Source organism: Mirounga angustirostris, unplaced genomic scaffold (assembly GCF_029215605.1).
Source record: "Mirounga angustirostris isolate CCGP_5_RB_7025 unplaced genomic scaffold, mMirAng1.0.hap1 SCAF_7, whole genome shotgun sequence".
Taxonomy (NCBI): domain Eukaryota; kingdom Metazoa; phylum Chordata; class Mammalia; order Carnivora; family Phocidae; genus Mirounga; species Mirounga angustirostris.
This window is the reverse complement of record NW_026991715.1, coordinates 113,209,264-113,234,336: the sequence shown is the minus strand read 5'-3', so window position 1 is coordinate 113,234,336 and position 25,073 is coordinate 113,209,264. Positions and strand designations below refer to the sequence as shown.

General features: G+C 36.5%; 1 protein-coding gene across 14 annotated transcripts in view; it reads right to left on the bottom strand.

Annotated features, from left to right (window-relative positions):
• CSNK1A1 (casein kinase 1 alpha 1) overlaps positions 1-25,073 on the bottom strand; it is a 47,841-nt gene that overhangs the window by 12,614 nt on the left and 10,154 nt on the right. For 11 of the 14 annotated variants that reach the window (XR_010413253.1, XR_010413257.1, XR_010413255.1 and 8 more), the window contains 6 exons: positions 13,101-13,227; positions 10,141-10,239; positions 7,638-7,721; positions 3,422-3,561; positions 2,029-2,107; positions 946-1,020 (listed from right to left, as the gene is read on the bottom strand). Coding sequence is in view for 6 of the 14 variants with exons in the window: in XM_064596681.1 (XP_064452751.1) it covers positions 946-1,020; positions 2,029-2,107; positions 3,422-3,561; positions 7,638-7,721; positions 10,141-10,239; positions 13,101-13,227 (604 nt within the window). In the remaining 8 variants the exon portion in view is untranslated. The remainder of the gene's footprint in view (positions 1-945; positions 1,021-2,028; positions 2,108-3,421; positions 3,562-7,637; positions 7,722-10,140; positions 10,240-13,100; positions 13,228-25,073) is intronic. The other 3 variants (XR_010413252.1, XM_045903129.3, XM_045903123.3) reach the window with 1 other exon arrangement.

Sequence of the window (25,073 nt, the reverse complement as noted above, 5' to 3'; positions counted from 1 at the left end):
GTAGATCTAGAGAAAATGGAAAAGCAAATTTGTGGACAGGGAGACATAAAAACATCACCTCTCCCCGCCTCCACAAAGTACTATTTCAACACCATGTTCATTTCCCCCTTCTAACACCCAACTATACTATATAATTATATACTGTTTCCTAATAATTTCGGGTACACAATTGTCTCAGAGATGACCGTGTGGTTTTCTTTCAATGGAAAAGACCATGGTTATCCATCATGACACAGCTACTTCTCCATTCTCTACTTACAGGCTTCTCTAACAAAGTTTGAGATTTCAGGGCAACAACCCTGACTCAAACTGTCATCTATATTGTTGGACACTGGCTATTTTGGATTGCTGTGATCTGCCTTCGTTTCTCTACTCCTTGATGTCCCTGACAACCGTTAAGATCCTTTCCTTACTGGCACCGGTTTAGAGATAAGGAGAATATTTCCTAATTTTGTCATAAATTGGTGAGGTTCCACTAGAAAACGTAATCTGCCCTATTCTTCTTCCTCTAATTTTTTTTTTTTAAATTAACAATTGTTTTTTTTAAGATTATTTATTTATTTATTTAAGACAGAGAATGAGAGAGAGCACATGAGAGGGGGGAGGGTCAGAGGGAGAAGCAGACTCCCTGCCGAGCAGGGAGCCCGATGTGGGACTTGATCCAGGGACTCCAGGATCATGACCTGAGCCGAAGGCAGTCGCTTAACCAACTGAGCCACCCAGGCGCCCCCTTCTTCCTCTAATTTTTAACAGATTATAGGGCCCAAACAAACCAGAAACATAAAATGCTTATTTAAAATGACCCGTATGTTCAAGCCACTCTTAAAGATACTTAGAATTATCAAAACATACATTTAAAATGGCAAATAGCTACCTAATAGGATGTTTAAATTCCAGACTTCTTGGATTTTTTATATTAAAAAAAAAGCCATCAGGCACACTTACCTTACATAAAACTTCAACAGGAGTGGACATCTTCTTTTCACTAATCTTTTCATATTTTTGCTTTTTTGTTGCAGCCTGTGGAAAATAAGAATCAAACCACGTAGACATATTCAATACTAATAATACTATTCAATACTAATAAGAACCTTGTTAGCTTAACCCACCAGATATAAATGTAAACTTGAGATTCAAGAGAAATCATAACCTGGAATAAAAAATAAATCAAAGTACAATATACCAAAATTTCCCAACCCTAAACTGTTAGTTTTTTATATGAGTTTTCTACTTTAAAAAACATTTTTAGCTGTTAAGAAAGGGTGAGTCTAATAAGAACATGATTTAATGGGTGAAGTTAAATCTGAAATGAGTTTTCACAACCCATATTCAACACAAGGGCAAAGGTTAAGTAGATCAATAACAAAAACAGTGCCCACCATTTAGTAACACTATATATAAAGTGTAGTAACATTATTAAGTGAAGTCAAAATATTTTTCCAATGTAAAAATAGTTCATATTGGATAGAACTATCCATACAAGCACTGAGCAACTGTCTAGTTCACGGATGCTCAATAAATACAGGGACCATTTTCCTTTAAAGGACCAATAAAGTATCAAAAGTAGCCTTTAAATTCTAGGACACGGTGAGTTATCATTAAGACTCACAAAAGTCAGGGTGAAACTCCTAATTAATAGAAACAAGTGTTAGGATAATTAAGATAGCTAGTATTACTAGAAGAACCAGTTTTACTACACATAAAAGTATACATTTTCAACATACTGGCAACACATCAAAATGAGAAAGCCTCCACCTTTAATTAGCCCATGTCAATTTCCATTGAGATAAAGCTACTGGTTACCAATGGGTACCTGCTTACTGTCCCAAAGGAAATTGTTCTTTAGGCCTGACTCTGGGATTCTATTAACTTAATTCTTAAATGATCAGATTTTATTTGCCCAATAAAAGGTAAAAAATAAAGTTAATTCACTCTCAGAAAGCCTCGTTTGAAAGGGATCTTAAAGTTCATCTCCAATATGTACTTTTATTCTTAAAACAAAAAACTGGGAATGGGAGTCTCACTTACCTTTAGTCCCTGCCATGGCAGGCTGGTTCTATTAAAATACATCAAAACATATCCTAATGATTCCATGTCATCTCGGCGACTAGAAAAGAAAATGTGAAGTTATGAGCTGGAATTATGGAAAACATGTGAGAGAAAGGCAGGTACACAAGAAGTTTTCCCAAGCAAGGAGAAAAAGCAATTTGGTGGCTTGTGAAAGAACGTACTTAAAGTAATAAAAAGATAAAATAAATTAAAAAATTAAAAAGTTCATAGAGTTATGTCTAACAAAATTTTCTCACAGAATACAAAATTATAAAATCCAACACAGCCTGCAATTTAATTTCTAAAGAGCAAAAAGGATTTAGCTGAGCAACTTTCTAAATGAAGTTAATAAAGACGGAAGAACAAAGTAGCAGGATACTTTTAAGTTTTGCAGAAGCTTATAAAAAAGAACTTGAGGGATGCTGAAATAAGTATTTTAAAGCTAATTAAGCATCTATATGAATATATACACACATAACACTGAACATTTCCTAAGCTTAAAATTCTTCTCTTGAGGGCGCCTGGGTGGCTCAGTTGGTTAAGCGACTGCCTTCAGCTCAGGTCATGATCCTGGAGTCCTGGGATCAAGTCCCGCATCGGGCTCCCCGCTCAGCGGGGGGTCTGCCTCTCTCTCTGACCCTCTTCCCTCTCGTGCTGTCTCTCATTCTCTCTCTCAAATAAATAAATAAATAAAATCTTAAAAAAAAAAAAAAAATCTTCTCTTGAAGCGCCCTAACCTGGAAGCATATCATTTATCATTTCTGTGCTTGTTTTAAGGAGCAAAACTGACTGATAAAAGATGAAGATGAAAAACCAGGAAAAAAAAGAAAACAGAAGACCTAGAAAAAGCAAAGAGATCATGACAATGTTTACCTCAATCCAGATCCTATTAATTTATGTAGGAGTGAAAGGGTAGAACATGAGATGGCCCACCAACCCCCTCTTGGTCCCTCAGGACTCAGATAATAACATTTTCCTTGTAAAAATAAATAACTAATATATTCTTCTCCAAAATTTAACTTATACTACTAAAATATAAAAAGTCCAAGATCAGCATTAAGAAAATAAGTACCGTCTTCAGCTGCAAAAAGAAAATAAAAATAAACAAGATAAAACTGCTTGTATGCTAACTTTCCATCATGCAGTATTTTCTCCCCAAGAGACAACCTTCAACAAAGAAAACAAAAGGTCTCTCATTTAATTGGCTTCTCAGCACTAACTAAAGCCAACAGGTAAAAGGATTAACAGGTTTCCTCAAATCCTCAGCCAAGAGACGTCTTTATATATCATAAGAAACTAGTTAAAATATTTCAAAAATTCTTTAGTGACTTTTGCTATGGATTTGATAAACACATTCATTTCTCAAACTCACCTCTGTTCAATACCAAGATGTGCATTGATGCTAGCGTATCGAGCAGTGCCAGTCAGATTTTTATCTTCTCTGTATGGTATGTGTTGCCTTGTCCTGTTGTCTCTGTACTTTTTGGCCAAACCAAAATCAATAAGGAATAACTTTAAAAGAAAATAAAGGGATATTAGGCTTCCAACCTTGTTCAGCTGAACTGCTCCTTATTCATTAAATGGCATTTATACTATCTTGTTCAATTATATCAAAATAAAGTATCACAGGCAGAAAACATGAACAAACAACACTCCAATAAGCTTCTACTAGTCCTCATCAATAAATCAAGTTAAAAAAAAATACAGTTAAGTGGTTGATCCTTGTGAGCTGAACCAACTTCACAGGCCCAGTTTACTATACACTCAGGAGCCTGTCTTTAGAAAAGTAGTGGAAAAATATATACATGTTTGATAGCAGAGTTGACAAGTGTGCTGTGTGCCATGATGAAATCTGACATCCTGTTACTGTTGGTAAACAAGCATGAGGTTTCAAAAACTAAACGTAAACTATCTGGAATTCTTCCATTTTATAAAGGCCATTTTTCATTCAGTATGCCAACAGAATGTTCATTATTTAAAATAAGACAACTCTGAAAGTTTGATATTGACAACAAACCCAAAATTTTTATTAACAAAAAATAAGGATTTTTTTTTTTTTTTTTTTAAAGCATGCATTACTTCTACTACTTCCCACTGACATTTATCCATGTATCAGGTTAAACTTCTGGGAAATACAGTAAACTGATCAAAAATCTTTTTAAAAAGTACTTAGTATTTACTTATATCAAGATAACTTACAATCAGCAGTTTAAAGGAGCTAACTAAAAACCACACTAGTATTTTAGAACAAAATAATGTTTAGTGCTGTCTTATTTATATGGTACACAGGGAATAAGATATTCATTTATAATGTAGCTAATTTTTAAAAGTAACTGAGGTTTATTCTCCATGATTAACACTTCAAAGAAGGAAAAAACCTGTTTTTTATCAAAAAAGAAAAAATCCAAAATATATTCATATTTACCTACCTTCTAAAGCAAAATAATCTTTACTCCAATTTTTAGTCTTGATCATAAATTCACTTATTAAAGTTATGTTTACAAAGATTATCCAACAAGGCAGGTCTATGTGGCATTACAGTACATAGCCCTAGACTTTTTTCCCCCTAGTTATGCCTACATTTTATAGTTCTTTTTTCCATTAAGTAGACTTTGGGTCCCTTCTACCCAGTTTATAATCTGTAATGTCCTTCCTAGGAAACTGGTCACCTAGCCTATTAGAGTTTGTATAAGAATAAATAAAGAGAATGATTTAGGTGAAAAGATGTGACCAAACGCCTCTCTTAGGAGGATGAAAAACACTTCTATCGAGGGGTACCTGGCTGGCTCAGTTGTAAGAGCATGAGACTCAATCTCCGGGTGTGAGTTCCAAGCCCCATTGTTGGGCATAGAGAGTACTTAAATAAATAAATCTTAAAAAAAAAAGAGAGAGAAAGAAAAGAAGAAAAAGAAAAACACTTATATCAGGCAGGCACTGTACCCTGGCCTTAACTGGACATCGGGATGGGAAAGACATGGAGGTTTGAGCTTATGTCACCAATGTAACAATGAGATACTTATTTTTACCTGGTCTACTATAAAAGAAGGAAGATTACATTTTTAGTAAAATTTAACTGGATGAGAGCTCTCTAGTAGATTAAATTCACTTCCTCAGCAATCACATTATTATACGTCTATGAGAAAGTCTTATAAAACACAAAGAGAAATAAAGCTCACACTCTTTTAAGTTTCTCTTGATATGAAAATGGGCTCAGCATATAAATATTAAAAGGAGCAAAATACATTTCTGTGAAGCAAACCAAAAAGTATGACTTAAGATTCTGCAGAGTCACATTGAAAAGAAAACAAGGCAAAAACAAACACAAAAAGGACACCCAGCTTCATAGTATTTTTAAAAATACCCCTAAGAATTATGTGGGTTCTAAATAAAAGGTGATTAGGACATAGACTCTCCTCTAAAGGATATTTTCTGGGATTGCTTCTTTTAATACTTCAAAATAGAGGAGAAGATAGGAACTCTGACATATTATACCTGATAGTTTCATTCGTAAGTCTACATTCAGTAGCTCCATTTGCAACTCAATAACCAGACATTTTCTCACAACTTTTTAAGATTTTATAAAAAACTCAGTGTTTACTAAAGTTCTTTCCTTCCACAACTCTAAAGGATGAAATGTAGTTTATTAAGAAAACAAACACTATCTTCTCAAATATCTCAAACTTTAATATCGAAACAAAAAACTACAAAGCCAATCAACTCTAAATTTTCTCTTACAAAACCTGAGAGTAAGTCAGGAAAAATAATTTCACTGCTAAACAAAGCTATCTTATTTTATGAGCAAACAACTGAAGAGAAAGATTATTCAAAATTTAAAAAAATCTAAATCTCTTGGTAGTTCATCATTTTCTGGTGGTACCTATCAAGTTTCATTAGTAGCCCTCTGTTTTGAATTTAAAAATGAATACAAACATAATAGAAGTGTTTACATGACACCACAGGATACCAAAGATACATCCAAACAGCCGCAAATATATAAAGAATCAAACAAGGAAAAGTCAATATTCAGTAAGTCGTAAGATAATGTATTTTTTACAGGTTTGCATATACAAAAAGAAGTCTAATTTCTTTGGTGGGCCAAGCTGCTTTTCTGTGGATTTGTGTTTTGTGTTCCAAGTAAAATTTTTGCCTGTTTTATAGAATGCAGCCTATTCTTCAAAGGCATGTAGTAATGAGTTAATGTTGTATATACTGGGGTAACTCCATCCAGCAGAGGTGCACCTTCCTCAGAAACACTAAAGCTAATTTTAGTTTGCAGTATATCTAGCAATTTTTCTCTTAACCAGGGGCCACTTTTCCCTGCCCTTCCAAAAAATTCACAAGTTCACTTTTCTTCACAACCCAGCTAACCTGTATGCAGAGAAAATAAACAATTTTATGGAAATTATTAAATGATTATGCTACAAAATATAAATTAAACATGTGAATGAATGGATAAGCAAAAATGGGGCACTAGGTGCTTTATTATGTGCCTAATTACCCAGCAACCCCTCTTCCCACGCTCCAACTAAGAATCAATCACAATTGTTACTTCTTTGTGAATGAAAATAAGTCTGAATTTCGGAAACCTATTTAACAGCAGGAGAAGATGGTACCTGGAATAACGCTGGAAAAGAATTAAATGATCACCCAGATGATGAATGTGGTACAAAGTATGGAACATACTTTGAAACTACAAAGTATGTTGATACACCAAATACAACTTTTCTCTTTTGATTACTCATGCCAATACTTCCTTTCTCAGTATATACTAAATTGAATGATGATTCATTTATTTGCTCAAGAGCTTAATTAACGAAGCTCACTAACTTCTAGAGTTCCACCTACATAAAAAAATTTTAAGAAAATTACTGGGGTGTTTACTTAGCCTGCCAAACACTAAATCATCAGGTTATGCATTCCTTTATCTTATGTGTTATTAATTGGTAACTGTTTGATAAGTGCTTCAATGATGTTACTGTTATACTGTTAGACTGCAATGTCTCCTAGTTCCAGAGCATATAATGCTCTTTCAGCATCTCACGCCATTTGGTTGAAGTTGGGAGAATTCACAGATTGGGGAAAATCAATTCTACAAACACTAGATCTCAAATCTGATCTACACTTACCTGAAGTTCACTAGGGAAGGGGAAGAGAGTTGATGCAGAATATATTCATCATACAGCACTGATGCACTGAATTTAGATGTATTTCATGCATTAAGTTCTGCAACTCCAAATACATTTTTAAAAACTAACAGTCTATCTCAAGTTTACCATTAGACAAAGAATTTCAACACAAGACCAACATATCATTTCCTCATGTGGATGTTAGAGATCTAAACATAATCCTGTTTTCATTTAGGTTTTCTCTAAACTTTACAAATTTTAAGCAAAAGCCACAAAAAAAAAAAAATCTTAGTAATGTTATATGTTTGCCAAGTATGTCTGAATAATGCCAACGTAAGAGATGCTTGAGCAAGATCTACATTCTCCAGAATTAAAACAAAACAAAAATAATCAAAATAAAACAATAAAAAAGAAAAGCACATGAATTTGGGATTGAGGTTGGAATAGGAGACAGTTTCAGACCTGGTTTAATCCTGAGAAAGATGGGTCCTGAGAAGTACTAACAGTCATGCTTCTTTTCCTCTTCCCCACTGGAGATTCTAAACACTAAACAGACAATAGAGGGTGGCAGTGCATCAAACAGTATTGCTTACATTGCAACAATGGCCGGCGCAGACAGGCAACACCGAGGCATTAGAGAAAGAACAGGGTAGCCAAATGCCATCCTTCTTCCACCAAGCACTGTAGCTTCTCAGTTTTCCAAATAAGAATCACATGCTCAAGAACATTTGAATTCTGGAAAATACTCAAGTTTTTAATGCCACTATATTGTGTCACTGCCTGAATCAGGGATAGCAATGGTGACATTTGGCTCTTTAATTTTTTAATCAAAACTGGGGAATTTGGTTCTGGAATATTTGGTATCACAATCTGCCCTTCCCCCAAAAAAGATTGTACAGGGGAAAAAAATCTTCAGTAAGGAAGAGGTAGAAGGCATTTAGTCACCTCAAAATTGGTTTTCATAAGCATGCAGGGCTGATTACTGGAAGAGATGAACAAATTCACTAAGATTGGAGTGGTCACTCCTAAATATCAAATTCAGAACAATTTTCCAAATTAAGAAATTTGACTTAAAAAAAAAAAAAAAAACAACAAAAAACTCAAAAGCCCCCCCACTCTTTCTCCCCCATTAATAGAAAACTACTACAACAAGCTAACCAAAGAATCCAGTCTCATAAAACTGGCATTTTTTTCAAACTACAATACAGAAGGAAAACACTAAAAACCAACTACATAAACAAAACACTAATCTAAAATGTTCAAGAACATTTAGAATTTGGATCTTTGTTAAGTGAAACACTGCACTTCTACCCTAGGGTCTCTGAACCGTTATTAACAGCAAGCAGCTCCACAGTATTTTATTACCTCTAGAGAGGACACAAGATCCTAAAAAGGTTTTCATCATGGGGCAAATTGGACATCCTAACACAACATGTAATTAACAAGCTATTTTTAAAGGGAGGGGGAGCAAAGAGGTATTATCTAGGTCATCATTTAATTTTAAGACAAAAACCATGTACTGCAATGTCGACATGCAGAACACAGATCACAAGAGGATAATGGGTCTTTAGCAGGAAGAAAATGGGGAAGGAGGGCTGGGAAATGGCCAAAAGATCAGGGTCAAATTGACAAAATTGCCCCAAAAATTAAGACCAGTAATTTGTTTTCAATTCAATTACCAGGTTTTGCAATAACAATTAAGCACCTGGATGCTTCAGAGAGAGAAGCTACATAATATTTAAAAAAAAAAAAAAAAAAAAAAAAGATGCAATTTGGGAATGGCAAGATCAGTTATATGTCGATATACACAACTTTCATTATTTAAAGTTTAGCTTTCAACAAAAAAAATTTATTTCCTAAAACTTGGTCAGACCAACATTAATGTCTCACACATTAACAAATAACACCAGTTCTAATGGTAATGGCTACAAGTTGGCATTCATACAGGCAAACAAAGGTAAACATTTATAGCCAGACCTAAAAACACCAAACATTTCCTAATGATTTAATAAAACAAATGGGAATCTTCCTTCCAAAAACAAAACAAAACAAAAAACCACAAAAACCAAAAAGCCCCAAGTTGTCCTGAAGTTGAGAATTTCTATCAGATCATCAGATCATAACATGCTTAGTGCATTGCCAATGCTGCCTGTCTGCCCGAGCTCAACATTGAATCGATAAATAAAGCAATTCACTCAATAAAACTAATCATTGCAGATAAAGTTTCAACACAATTAGTTTCTAACTGCAGTCATGCGTCACTAGCTAAAACCCAATCACCCCGTATGTTAACCATTCTGAGACCCCAATGAATACTAATTTTGTTGTATGAATATTCATTTCACTTGACTATATATTTTCCTTTGAAAGGGGAAGGAAGGATGGAGAATCCACCCAACTTGGCACCCAAGTAAGAAACTGTCAACTACTTTTGAAGCAGGCCCAAAAGTTATCCTTTTGAATACACAAATCCAAGGACTGAAGAATTCTCATTATGATCATGCTCAGTCAGCAAATGTTAACGCCATGGCGACAGATGGGTCAGTGGTTCCCACGCTGGCACGAACACATATATTACAAAAACCCACACTTCAGAGACAAAGGTTAAAATCTGATTTTAGCATTCAGGAAAAAAAGTATATGGGGTTTTTTACTACTTGAATGAGTGAAAAATAGATACAACTGTTTCATAATTAAACAACAGATAATTACATTTCATTATAAAGCCCTTGGGAATTTTATATTTCCATATAGATAATTAACCTTGATTGGGTAAGTTGGGAGAAAATTTATTTCAAGTTACTAAGTTAATAGAGTTAGCTGATTACCCTTCTAGCACAATCTTTTAAAGCAATCATCAACAGCAAATACAATTTCCTATGACTTCTTAAAGACTGAAAGTCTATCAAAGCAATTGTTGGAGTTTTTACTCTTTGTTCTTTCATGCAAAGAACATTTGACTAACCTTATTACAGTGACGCCCAATACCCATTAGGAAGTTATCTGGCTTAATGTCTCTGTGTATAAAATTCTTTGTATGCACATATTCAATTCTACTGATCATCTGGAAAAAAAAAGGAGGGGGTGAGAGATAATTATGTAATTTGAATTGTGATACAAGAAAGCGACACATTATTTCTCAATTATTTCTCAAGATCACAGATATATTTTAACAACTTCATTTAGAGTTCACAAAGACAGTGCTAGACAAAATTAAATGTAAAGGGCATGGATACTGAAGCATAAACCTGCCCCATTCTTTGGCATGTTCTAGTATTGATTATAAACATAACATCTAACCTGGTAGGAAGAACTGGTGTTTGCAATTTTTAAATTACAAAAGTAGTAAATTTAGAATTGTTTCAGTTAGAGCTAATCATCAACTTTCCACACCCAATTCTCTGCCCCGAGGTAACCTGTGTTACAATAGCCTGGCATTACCCATTTCCATACTCTTATTTACACACACGTATGAACTCATGTAATTGGGAATGGAGATGTTGACCAACTGAAAAATACAAGCTGTTACTGTTTTAACTGCAATAAAAGCATCCTATTCATTTTATTCTTCTTTGCTTCTTTTTAACTAAACATTCCTGGAAGTTAGTAGCATACAACATAAACACAAAACATGGGAACATACACATGCTATGTTTCATTTCTTAGATGCTTTTTGAAGTCTCCCTTGTTTTTTTCTCCACACAAGTAATCACATTCAAAAACTGAATAGTAAGGATGTCATTCTAATAACCTTTTTTTAATTTCTTGGAAATTCTGCCAAGTCAAATGGTGTAAGTCTTAGCATTCTTTTTAACGGCCATAAATAAATAGTCTATGATATAGATTAAGTTTTCCTAAACCATTATTCCCACTGTTCCCAACATCTTCTCACTGTGAACAATAATGCTGTTAACATATTTCAATTAAATACATCCTTACCTACTAGTGCTTTTATTTCTATGGGCTATAAACCCCATACAATTGTAGGGAGAGTGGCTGGGTCGAAGTAGCTATCATTTTGATAGGTGGCACCAGATTGTCTTTAAAAATAGGCTCTAACGGGCGCCTGGGTGGCTCAGTTGGTTAAGCAACTGCCTTCGGCTCAGGTCATGATCCTGGAGTCCCGGGATCGAGTCCCGCATCGGGCTCCCTGCTCAGCAGGGAGTCTGCTTCTCCCTCTGACCCTCCCCCCTCTCATGTACTCTCTCTCAAATAAATAAATTAATTAAAAAAAAAAAAAAAAGGCTCTAACAATTCATTTTCCAGCAATACTTGAGAGTATTTCTTTTCCCATTGGCAAACTTATTTTAGTTCCTTCTAAATTTTGCCAATATGACAGGTATTGACCTCACTTCTTCACTAACAGTTTAAAAGTCTGCTGTTCTGGAACTGCCAATCTGTACCTCTGTCCATTATTCTTTTGGCTTGTCCTTTTCTTACCGATTTTAAGAATTCTGTGCATATAACAATCTTTTCTGTCATTTGTTATGTAAATAAATTTTAAAAAACTGTCTTGTTACTATGGCATCACTTCTAGAATAGTTTTAATTGTCAAATTATCAAATATGTCTATCTTTTCTGTAAGATACTTAAAAGTATTTGAAAATATTTTCAATACCCAAAGACTAACTTTATCTTTCTACCCATACATATGTTTTTGCTCTTCTCAGTAGTATGTGTCAGGATTCTACTTATTCGTCCCCACTTTCCCTAGAGCTTTTATTACCATACAGATTCTGAACTCTGACAAATGTCTCTTAAAGCCAAATCTATAATCAAACTATTTATACTTTCAAGGAAATAGATGTATACAATGTCCAAATAGCACCTTTAGTTATAGCAGCAACTTGTACTTTATTAAAGGAAGAAAAAAACATTTCTCTCACTTAATGTACTTACTTGTCCTAGTCTAAGTGATACCCATTAAACCAGGATCATTGATTCACTGGGAAAAAGTGTGGCAAAAGATAATAAATGGCCCCAACTACTTACCTTCAAGTTTTATCATCTACAGAGCCAAGACTTAGCAGCTACCTCCTTAAACTATTGCTTTAATGCAACCCCATTCCCTGAACTACATTTTTTTTCTGTTACCAGTGTACCCAAGATAGACTTTTATCACAAAATCTTGAACGTAGTTTTTTCCATTTTTCTCTCCTGAACTTGTACACTCCCAGAGGAAAGGGACTAGAGTTCTTATTCTTCTTTGCACCCTCTAGTTCTAAGTAAAGCAGAAGGCCCTGAATAAATGTTCACTGGTTAATACCTATGTGTTACAGAACCTACAGAATATAAACTCTTCTATTAGGATTCATTCACATGTTAGTTAAAACATATTAGGAGGATCTTAACCTTCAACATTTGAGTTCTTAACATACCACAAATAAAACAATGTAATTTGCTAATATTTGCTTGAACCACTCAAGAGGTTTTTTTTGTTAATCTTACTAGAATATCAGGTGATTACAGAGAATGAACACTATTTTCTAATCCTTTGAATTTATATTTTTAAAAATTCTAATTCAAATGCCAGGGTATCATCTCATTTTATTTTGACATCCAATCTAAATGTTAAAAATGTTACTCTCTTCCACAGCATCTTTATATATTGAGCGCTTTCTTCAAAAATCTTATAAAGAAACCTCTATAATCTTCACTAAAACAGACTCCATCTGATGAACAACTTGAAAACTACTGGGTACCAATATAATCCATTTCTGTCCTATGCCACAGGAGAACCTCTATTAAATCTTATTAAAGTAGTACTCTTGAATGAGTACAACCTACTATTATATCTTTTTTATTTTTGCTGAACCTAAGGTTACATAGCACAGGATTATACATACTCTGGTTTATAAAAATTTATATTATAATTAAATTATGAGTATTCTCAATTTTTTTTATTTTCATCAAAATTTCACATACCTGGTCAGCTAACATAAGTACAGTTTTCATTGTGAACCTTCTTGAACAGAAATTGAAGAGGTCTTCAAGGCTGGGTCCAAGAAGATCCATGACTAGCACATTGTAGTCTTTTTCTTGACCATACCACCTAACAAAATAAAAGGGGAAAAGGGAGAGCTTTAGGAAAAGGTGATTATCACTTAATATCACTAAATTTCTAAAATTCTTAAGCTCTAATAATAAGACAGTTTTCCTTATCTATTTATTTTATCAAAGTTACCACAGAAGCACCTGGCTGACTAGTCAGTGGAACATGCCACTCTTGATCCGGGGGTTAGGAGTTTGAGCCCCACCTGGGTATACAGATTACTTATAAAATAAAATCCTTAAAAATAAGTAAATAAATAAAGGTACCATATATTTTTTTTAATCTACATTTTAAGTAATCTCTACACCCAATGTGGGGCTGGAACTCACAACCCCGAGATCAAGAGTGGCATGCTCCACTGACAGCCAGTCAGGTGCCCCAGTTAGGTTTTACTTAAGGTTTAAAGTTTTCCTCTATTCAGATGATGAGTCCATGAACTGACTATACTGCCCAACACAAAATTAAGGGTAAGGAGAGTTTCTTCTGTCAAGTGGCCCCACTGTCATATTAAGATAGAACTTGCACAGTAACCTTAACACTTCTCTTACCAGAGCATTTGAATTCTATATCCATCTGCCACTGATTCCCATGACTTCTGCCAAATTCCTTAATCTCACCTGATACTACTTCCTAACTGAAGAAATGAAGGAGACTATACCAATCTTACAAAGCAAAGATCCCTTTTGTTAGAACTCCTGTCCCATTTACTACCAAGTTGTATTTAATCAATAATTACTTGTTCTTTTTTAAAAAAAGGAGTCACAGTTTTGCTTAGTTTGATTACCAAAAATAACCAATATTACCATAAAGATGACATGTGCTTTCTACTGGAGCCCTGTTTTAATTATCCAATGCTTTATTACTGTGGGTAAATACACTATTTGTCCCCCCCAAACTCAAGGAATAGCTAACTTTTAATTTTAGAGATTCCAAGGATTAGGAATCACTATAATAAATGATTTCAAGTTTCTATATGCCTATAAAATAAGATTCTGCTTGAAAAGAAAACTGGCCAATAAAAAAAAATTTTAAGAAAAAGTTATTTTAAAAGACAGTGGAGTAATTTGTTAACTTCAACAAAAACTGATACCAAGATTTACCACTTTTTGACAAGTTTGTGTTTTAAAAATATTCAGAAAAGGGAAAAAGGCTTAAAAAAATCTATGGCAAAAGTATTAACAAATCATTAGTCTAGTGGGTAAATGTTTAGTGCTATTTCTTTTCTTAAATTTTGCTCTAGTATGTTGTTTTGTTGATAAGCCAATTATTTAAAAGAAAATCAAGATTAAAATTAGAGTGTGTGTGGGGCGCCTGGGTGGCTGAGGTCATGATCTCGGGGTCCTGGGATTACAGCCCTGTGTTGGGCTCCCCACTCCACATGAAGTCTACTTGTCCCTCTCTCAAATAAATAAAATCTTTAAAAAAAAAAAAGAGTATGTGGGGTTAATATTTAAATATTTTTCTAAGAAATGCGAAGTTAACTACTACATAGGTGGTCCCATATTCAGATACAAGGAATATGCTCCCTAATATTATGTTATGAGAGTAAAAGATTAAAAAGGAACTAGTATAGAGGCACCTGGTTGCCTCAGTAGGTTAAGCGTCTCCCTTCAGTTCAGGTCGTGACCCCAGGGTCCTGGGATCAAGCCCCACACTGGGCTCAGGAAGCCTGCTTCTTTCTCCCTCTCCCTCTGCCTGCCTCTCCCCCTGCTTCTGCTTTCTCTCTCTCTCTGTCAAATAAATAAATAAAATCTTAAAAAAAAAAAGGAACTAGTATAAAAAGTTCACACTCAGGGCACGTAGGTCAGAGTTGGTTGAGCATCTGACTATTGGTTTCAGCTCAGGTCCTGATCTCAGGGTTGTGAGATGGAGCCCTGCTTCGGGTTCCATACTCCCTCCCTCTTCCTGTGCCCTGCCCGGTTAGGCTCACTCTGTCTCTCTAAAGTAAACAAATTAAAAAAAAAAATTCGCCCTCCTTCCTATACTTCTGTTCCAACTGTTCTTGAGAACTACTTTACAAACACAATAAATAACTGCCACCAAACACACAAAAAGGAATCAATTTTCACACCCTTTTGCAGAAAAAGGTACCCTGATGGGAAAGTTTCTGCTTAACCTTTCAGAGATCTTGCCCACTACCCTAAGCAACAGAAATGCCAATGGCAGAATTGGTCTAGAACTTACTGTACCTAAACTGTATACAAAGCAGCTGTTACTTTCCCTCTTCCAGCCTTTGTTTTCCATATAGGAATTCAAGACCCTTGACATTTCTTCAAACATTTACTTGAAAGAAAGACTCACAGTGGTGGGTTTTTGGGGCTGGAGATAGGCACAGGAAGAGATGGATAAATCTAATAATATTAAAAGGTAAAATATGAACAAAGTAAATAGGTGTATGTTCTTTCCTTTTTCCTGTTTATTTTCTTTTTCTTGCATTTTTCCTCTTCTTAACTGGAGAGGTAAATCTGTGCTAGGGAGTTGTCAGAACTTCAAAATCAATCCTTGCCATTATAAATACCCAATACTAAAATTAGCAGATTCTTAATATAATAATATAATTATAAATTATAAAATAAATTAAAATCTTAATATTAATATAAATTAATATAATTTATCTAGGTTTATTTTTTAAAATTTATTCATTTGACAGAGAGAGAGAGCAAGAGAGGGAACACAAGCAGGGGGAGGGGGAGAGGGAGAAGCACGCCTCCCGCCGAGCAGGGAGCCTGACACGGGGCTTGATCCCAAGACCCCAAGACCATAACCTGAGCCACCCAGGAGCCCCTAACTTATCTAGGTTTTAAAGAAAAAGAAATACTCTATACAAGAACACCAAATCCAGGCAGCAGCTCTTTCTGCCACAGGTCCTGTCCCCATGCTTTAATAAACCATCTTTTTGCACCAAAAACAAAACAAAACAAAACAACAAAAAACCCCCACCAAATCCAGAAAGAGCTAAGGCAATGAGAAGGCACAAAAAGTCAAAGGTGAAAAGGGAAAGCAAAAATCAACTCTCCTCAGACCACATGCCATCTCTCCATGGACAGATTTCCACTGGATGCCTCACTAACTACAACAGTTGAGCAAATTTTACAACCATCCATCTAACCCAAATATAAACATGAAATGTAAAAGGCACAAATTCGTATTTCCTATCTTCATGCAATTACAGAGGACTTCAAAAAGAACTTTCTGAGAAGTCATCTGCAAAATAAGCCTTTAGCAGAATACTCCCATAATAATGAGAAACTGGAAAGAATTAGATGAATTTTAGAAACATGCTAAAGAAAAGAATCAAGTTATTGGGCATTTTCCTCCTTACCTGCATAAGTGTTTAAGACATATCTGCTATTCTCAACATCAAAAAGATAAACAGTCCATAAAAAGCAGCTAAAATAGAAATGTTCAAAGGCACTTTTCTCCACAGAAAAACCATGCATTTCTATATTAGGTCTTCCTGCTGTATAGAGACTGGTATTGAAACTTCTTAAACCTAAGTGACAGGTGTTTCTATCTTTCATACTTCCTTTTGGTCTCAAGGAATATATAAAGTTAACATCTCACTCTCCCCATCTGTGCTTTCCACCTCTCTAACTCATCCAGACATAAGTACACAAAGATTAGAAGCCAGGAACAGTCTACTGCTTATCCAAATCCTACTTATTCACTTTCTACCCTCACCTCCATGTTTTCCACTTCTATTCTAAATGAGCTTCTAACTCTCTACTTTCAACCCCAATGTCCTAATACCCAGACACCAAAGAAATCTTCCTTAAGTAGCCTGTTCCACACTGGTCCATTTCAGATAGAATTCCCATAGCCACTGACTACTGCTTGTATCCACAATCAAACCCCTTGACAATACAGTATCCAGGTGCTGCCACTTTGTGGTGTTTCTGTCTCCACACCCAGTAGGGTAAGACCTTACTGTCTGTTTGAAATCATCTTCACAGAACCTGGGTAATGAGCAAGCACTAACCTGATTCTCTGAGTTCATTTAAGTCTGCAGACAATCTGAAACCAATCAACACAAAAACTCAGATATTATCTTTAGACCTTTTTTATGTGAGTGCGGTATATGTTGCTAGTAAGTACAATATAATAAAGTGATATACATACACATGTAGGTACTCAAATTTATCTATGAGATTAAAGAAAGAACTCTGGTTTGATTTGGACCTTATTCTTACTAAGTTTCAAAACAAGCAGAAAAAGCAAGTAATTTAATGGATGAAATTAAAAAAAAAAAGTGCAAGGGTCTCATTTTTCCATTTACTTGTTTTAAATCAATGCTTTCAGACTTAAAGAGTTGCCTGACCAATCAAGGAAGTCGTAGACCGAAGAATGAGTTTGAAATTTATATAACTGTCATTACTTAAAGCATAAGAAAGCTACCTTAAGTTCTAAAGAAGATGCTAAGGCAAGGTCCATCCACCTCTTTGCTCTCATTTCCCTTCCTCTAAACCCATATCCAAACTAAACCTAGTTAAAAAATTAAGACACATGAAAAGCCGAATTTAATACAAGAGTCATTGGGGCTGACAAAAAGTGCTAAAGAATTCAGAAAACCAAAAGATCAACAGTAATTAAATTTATCCAAAAAAGCCTTGTGAAAATGGTCTATTACCAGTCAGATCCTGACAAAGGGATAGTATTTTGATTGGGAAGGTAGTAAAGGGCATGCTAGCAGGGGTAAGAATAAACTCCAGGCTCCTCCTATAAGAGGAAAGTCAAGGTGGCTTATAATTCAGGGCTATATTACAGACTCTTGAAAGTCAGGCTAAAGAGCTTTTAAATTCTATAAATAACTGGGCGAACTACCAGTACAGTGTGGTGGGGGACATAATACAATTCAATCAACATTTTAAGATTAGCCTTGGCATCAATATGCAATGTAGAAATTGGGGAGTGGGAGAAGGATGAGACAATGACATGGTGACCAATTAGAAGTGTTATGGTTGGAAGGGTGCTGGGTGGCACAGTCAGTTGAGTGGCCGAACCTTGGTTTTGGCTCAGGTTGTGATCTCAGGGTTGTGAGATGGAGCCTCGCTTTAGGCTCCATGCTCAGCAAAGAGTCTACTTGAGATTCTCTCTCCCTCTCCCCTTTGCCCCTCCCACTAGTGCTTTCGCATGCTCTCTCTCAAATAAATAAATAAATCTTAAAAAAAAAAGTGTTATAGTTGGAGACTTGATGCTAGGGATTTCTTCTGAGAATCTCTTCATGAAAATAAAAAAACCTTAGAAAAGAAATAAAATGATTGAAATATTTTAAGTATTGCTATGAGGCCTAAGGACTTCCAAGAACCATAAATCAGAATAATTATCATAAATATGCAGTTCAGGGCACCTGGTGGTTTAGTTGGTTAAATATCTGCCTTCGGCTCAGGTCATGATCCCAGGGTCCTGGGATCGAGCTCAGTGGGGAGCCTGCTCTCCCCTGCTGCCCCCTTCTTGTGCTCTCTCACTCTCAAACAAACAAATAAATAAGTATGTAGTTAAGATTAAAGCACTCAAATAGGTTTCATCTCTATGACTAGGACAATAATAATGGAAGACTTGTTTAATGTAGGTCCTCCCCTCAGACTATCAGTTTGATAGGTGTGATGGTTAATCTTTTTTTTTTAAAAGATTTTATTTATTTGAGAGAGAGAATGAGATAGAGAGAGCATGAGAGGGAGGAGGGTCAGAGGGAGAAGCAGACTCCCCGCTGAGCAGGGAGCCCGATGCGGGACTCGATCCCAGGACTCCAGGATCATGACCTGAGCCGAAGGCAGTCGCTTAACCAACTGAGCCACCCAGGCGCCCGTGATGGTTAATCTTATGCATCAGACTGGGCTCAAGGATGATGGGATAGCTGGTAAAACATTACTTTGGGTTGTCTGTGAAGGTGTCTCCAGAGATCAGCACTTGAATCAAGATTAGCACTTGAATGACAGACTAAGATCACCTTCCCCAAAGTGGAGGGCTTGAATAGAAAAGGGAATAAAACTAAAAAGCAGAGGAAGGGAAAATTCGTCAGCTAGAGCTGGGACATGCATCTTCTGCCCTCCATTACCCAAGCTTATGGTTCTCAGGCCTCTAGACTTGGGACCAAAACTACACCACTGGTTTCCTAGGCCTCCAGCTTGCACACCTCAAACTGGTACTTCTTTGCCTCCATAGGGGTAAGCCAATGCCTCATAAGAAATGTCTTTCTGTTTATATAATATTCATTGGTTCTGTTCTCTGGAGAATCCTGACTAATACAACATGGGCAGCCACTGTATTTGTCTTATTCACAACTCTATATTCCAGGCATCCAGCACAATGCCTTACCCGTGGGAAATGCTCAGTAACATTTGCTGAATTAAAGAGTGAAAAGTCAGATTAGAGGCTCTAACAGGCTGGGGAGTGCTTGATTTGGCACATAAGGGAAACGAAACAAGGAAAACAAAACCACTCTGTACTTCAAGTATAAAATCATCAGGAAGCATCTATTCATCTTTGGTTCAAATTAGCCAAGTAATTATAAAAGTTTACAAGTGATATTCTTAACCGGTACATGTTTCTTCCTGTGCCGCTTATCCTCCCGTCCTTAGGTCATTAATATCAAAGTCTTCACTGAACAACTAAAAAGCAGGAGCACTGAATCAGTGCTATAATAGCATCTCCATTCTCAAGACACTGTCTCTCAAACTTTCTTGCCAAGCCATCATCATCCAATCTTTATGTTCCTTTTTATGAGGGTAGAAAATAAGATCTGTTCTAGTACAATCTAGCTGATCCCCGCCGCCCCCCCAGCTCCTAAATTACCAGACTTTAACAGAAGGGTACTCTCAACCACAACAGAACCCCTCTACTCTCAATTTAAATACTTGAGTCTCAAATCCTTCTGGTACTACATTCATTTGATTACTTCTGGAAGCTGCAGACATCTAAGACCTTGAGTCTTCGACACTGTAACCTCTAACCTAAAACTGTCAGTATTTACTAAGCTCCATTTCTTTTTTTTTTTTTTTTAAGATTTTATTTATTTATTTGAGAGAGAGAGAATGAGAGACAGAGAGCATGAGAGGGAGGAGGGTCAGAGGGAGAAGCAGACTCCCCGCCGAGCCGGGAGCCCAACGCGGGACTCCACCCTGTGACTCCACGATCATGACCTGAGCCAAAGGCAGCCGCCTAACCAACTGAGCCACCCAGGCGCCCTGCTCCATCTTATTAATGGCATTCATTACGAAAACAACCAATAATGCAAGATAGTTTCAACCACATTCTGATTCAGGTTAAATCTTTAGCCCTTTTGAAAGAGAACTAGAAACAGGACTTAATATGGGTTCACCTCTTAGTTTTCTATTAATTACTGATAAACAAGACTGCTGTGTAACTCTTGTTTTCCTTAAGTTTCCTTGCCCATAACTGCTCCTTAGATTTGTGGCCTCTATTTTACTCTGAATACAAGGTACCTAGAATTTAATGACCTAAACTTAATTTCTCCTGCCATCAAAAATTTAAGAGCATCAATCTATTTCCTTCTCTTGCCAACTTCACATTTAAGATACAATTCAGGGGCGCCTGAGTGGCTCAATCAGTTAGGCATCCAACTTGATCTCAAGAGTCATGAGTTCAAGCCCTCCAATGGGCTCCACGTTCAGCATGAAACCTACTTTAAAAAAATTAAAAAATAAAAAGCAAAAAATACAATTGAGATTTTAAAAGGTCAGTAACATAATTTTTATCCATAATCCCTGGGATTTGTAACTTGCAGAAACACCTCTGAAATGGTTTGAAATTCAGGGCATCTTCACTAAAGAAAAGACACTCAATGCAATCTGGCTACTGTAAGGAAGTGGAGGATCAGGTTTAATAGACACTGTGGAATACCTAGAACTTTAAACACAAACACAGATTAGAACAATTTCTCCATACTGACAACTGTTTTAGACATAAAGTAACTGAGAAAAGACCACAGTTTTAGCTGTAGGGATGGCAATCAAAGTAATAATGCTGATAAATGTGATACCAAGAAATTTTAGATATATTAATTCAAACTTTTAAATCTTTCTTCAAACCGTTCAACCTTTTTTTTTTTTTTTTTTAAAGATTTTATTTGTCAGAGAGAGTCAGCAAGAGAGAGAGAGAGCACAAGCAGGGGGAGCGGCAGGCTCCCCGCTGAGCAAGGAGCCCGATGCGGGACTCGATCCCAGGATCCTGGCATCATGACCTGAGCCAAAGGCAGATGCTCAACCGACCGAGCCACCCAGGCGTCCCAAACTGTTCAACCTTTTTTAACTGATTTTCCCACCTTTACAATCTCACATGCCTGGGGAGGGCATTAACAAGCATGTAAGTAAATGAGAGTTAAAACAAGGCTAGGAAGAGAAAAGAAAAGAAATATTGGGAACCTACCAAATGAGTGACCAACCTTGCATCAAATGTATTTAGCCACAATGCCACAGACCTTGTCTAAACGATTTGGGAAGTGGAGGTGAAGTAACTCCTACATCAACATTTCTTAATCTTTTTGGTGCCACAGATCTCCCACCTTTGGTAGTCTGATAAAGCCTATAGATTCCTTCTCAGAATATTTTAAATGCAGAGAATAAAATACATAGCATTATAAAGGAAAACAATTATAGGGAATTTCAGCCACACTAAGATTACTTAATTTTGATATAGTAAAGTACATGTTCTTTATTAATGAGATAAAAGAGCAGATCTAATTAGGACTATTAATTATGAAGCAGTTAGGAGTGTAAACAATATTCTGAGATACCTGAAACAATAATGTGTTATGGAGAAATATCTGTGATTTCTACTGGTGATAAAGCCAGAGGTACTGCTAAACTAGTGAAGATTTCTTGCCTCCATTTACAATAGAAATACAGATTGTCCTCAATTTACCATGGGGTTATATCCTGTTAAAGCCATCCTAAGCTGAAAATACTCTACGTGAAAAATGCATTTAATACACATAATGTACTGAACATCATTACTTAGCCTAGCCTACCTTAAATGTACTTAGAACACTTAAATTAGACTACATTTGGGCAAAACCATCTAACAAAGCCTATTTTATAATAAAGTGTTCAATATTTCATGTAATTTATTAAATACAGTACTGAAAGGGAAAAACAGAATGGCTGTATCGGAGTAGAATGGTTGTAAATACACCAGTTGTTTACCCTCATGATCACCTGACTGGGAGCTGCCTCAGCGCTGCTGCCCAGCAACTTCCCGAGAGTGTCACACCACATATGCCAGCCTGGGAGAAGATCAAATTCAAAACATGGTTTCTACTGAATGCATACCACTTTCACAGCATCATAAAGTCTAAAAACCATAAATTGAACCATCCTAAGTCTGGGACCATCTTACTAGATTCAGTTAGAAGTTCATGAAAATAAAGATGTAGGGGCGCCTGGGTGGCTCAGTCAGTTCAGCGCCTGCCTTCAACCCAGGTGATCCCAGAACCCTGGGATTAAGCCCCACATCGGGCTCCCGGCTCAGCGGGGAGCCTGCTTCTCCCTCTGCCTGCCGCTCCCCCTGCTTGTGCCCTATCAAATAAATAAAAAAAAAAAATTTTTTTTTTAAAGATTTTATTTATTTGACAGAGAGCGAGCGAGAGCAGGAGCACAAGCAGGGGGAGAGAGAGAAGCAGGCTTCCCCTAGCAGGGAGCCCGAGCCCAGATCATGACCTGAGCCGAAGGCAGACACTTAATGACTGAGCTACTCAGGCACCTCAAATAAATAAAATCTTAAAACAACAACAACAACAACAAAAAAAAGATAAGATGTAATTTTTTTCCTATCCCCCCTTGGGAGGTTATATCCCTACCAGGTTAAGAATCCCTGCTTCGAAACCAATTTTTTTTTTTTTTTTTTAAGATTTTATTTATCTATTTGACAGAGACACGGCGAGAGCAGAAACACAAGCGGGGGTGGGGGGGGGAGAGGGAGAAGCACGCTTCCCACCGAGCAGGGAGCCCCATGTGGGGCTCGATCCCAGCACCCCAGGGATCATGACCTGAGCCGAAGGCAGATACTTAACGACTGAGCTACGCAGGCGCCCATCGAAACCAATTTTTTTGTATTTTTTTAATTAAGTTTTTAATTTTAATTCCAGTCAGTTAACATACAGTGTGATATTAGGTTCAGGTGTACAATATATGATTCAACAATTCTATACATTGCTCATCATGGTAAGTGCACTCTTTAATCCCCATCACTTATCCCCCATCCTCAAAACTAATTTTTTAAGGTGAAGAGACCACAGAGTAAGATCTGAGAGTTGGGTAACAAATATATGTTTTATTCAGCAATACTACCATCAACTAAAATAATCTGCTTTCCTTCTTCATCCTAATCCTCCAAAACTGCTACTACTAATCCTTTGATCACAATACAGCCTTGAATTAATGTTGTAACATTTTCAAATTCCTTAGTCTCCTTGTTCCTTGCCGTTTGCCTTCAAAGATGTGTAACTGTTCCTTAATCCAAAAAATTATAAAAACACAAAACCAAAAAATGTGCCTTATATATGACTACATCACTATTCAGTACTAAAGGTACTATTTATTGATCCATTCAATATTTATGGTATCTAACAAGACAAAACTAAATTAATTATTGCTCTCATAGCTTACAGCAGTGTGCGCATGCAAATAAAAAACACGTGATCGGCACCTAGGTGGCTCAGTTGGTTAAGTGCCCAACTCTTGATCTCAGCTCAGGTCTCAATCTCAGGGTCCTGAATTCAAGCCCCACACTGGGCCCCACACTGGGCTCCACACTGGGCATGGTGCTTACTTAAAAAGAAACAAACAGAAGTGAGGAAGGAGAGACCAGTGCTGAGAGGGTCCAGATGATGGCAACCCAATCTATCTTTTAGAGAGAGTCATTAAGGAAAGCTTTTCTGATGAAGAAGCATGGTTAATTCTTGGAAGTATAAAATGGAAGATGGCCAGGTAAAGGGGTGGATGGGAGTTAGTGTGCCTGAAGTTTGGTATTCACAGCAAACTTAAAAGAAGCCAGCATGGCTGGGACACAGTGAAACAAGATCACTTTATTTCCTTGTTTACCAGTTAACAAATATTCTAAAATCAGATTATGGTGATGGTTGCACAACTCTGTACACACACTAAAAACCAATGAATTGTACATTTTAAATGTGATGATTTATGTATGTCAATTTTTTCCTTAAAGCTGTTACAAAAAAAAAATCTTTTTCCAGGGATAGCTGGCTGGCTCGGTCAGTAGTGTGTGGGACTTCTGATCTCAGGGTTGTGAGTTTGAGCCCCACAGTGGGTACAGAGATTACTTTAAAAAAAAATTTTTTTTTTTTTTAAGATTTATTTGCCAGAAAGAGTGCGTGCGTGCACAGGCAGTGGGGAGTGGCAGGCAGAGGGAGAAGCAGGCTCCCTGCTGAACAAGGAGCCCCATGCAGGACTTGTTCCCAGGACCCTGGGATTATCATCTGAGATGAAAGCAGCTGCTTAATTGACTGAGCCACCCAGGAGTCCCAAGAACAAAATCTTAAAAAATAAAAAAATAAAAAAAATCTGTTTCTCCAATCTCTGTTTTAATATTTATTGTACCTATGTGCCTGAAGCTGCAGGTAAGTGCTATAGGCACCCTTAACAAGCTCTGTAGGTAATTATTATGCATGGTTAATGTTTGAGAAATAAGTATTCACAGGGAAGCATAATGGGGTCCCACTGACCTGACCAATCAATGCAGTCTCTAGATGGTTCAGAGTACTATTTAGGGCTTATACTCAGGATACTATCCCTTTGATGTTAAGGAAACATGTCCTCACACTGTCTGAGATTTACACATCTTTCCTCCTAATTTTCAGTAAGAGAGATGAA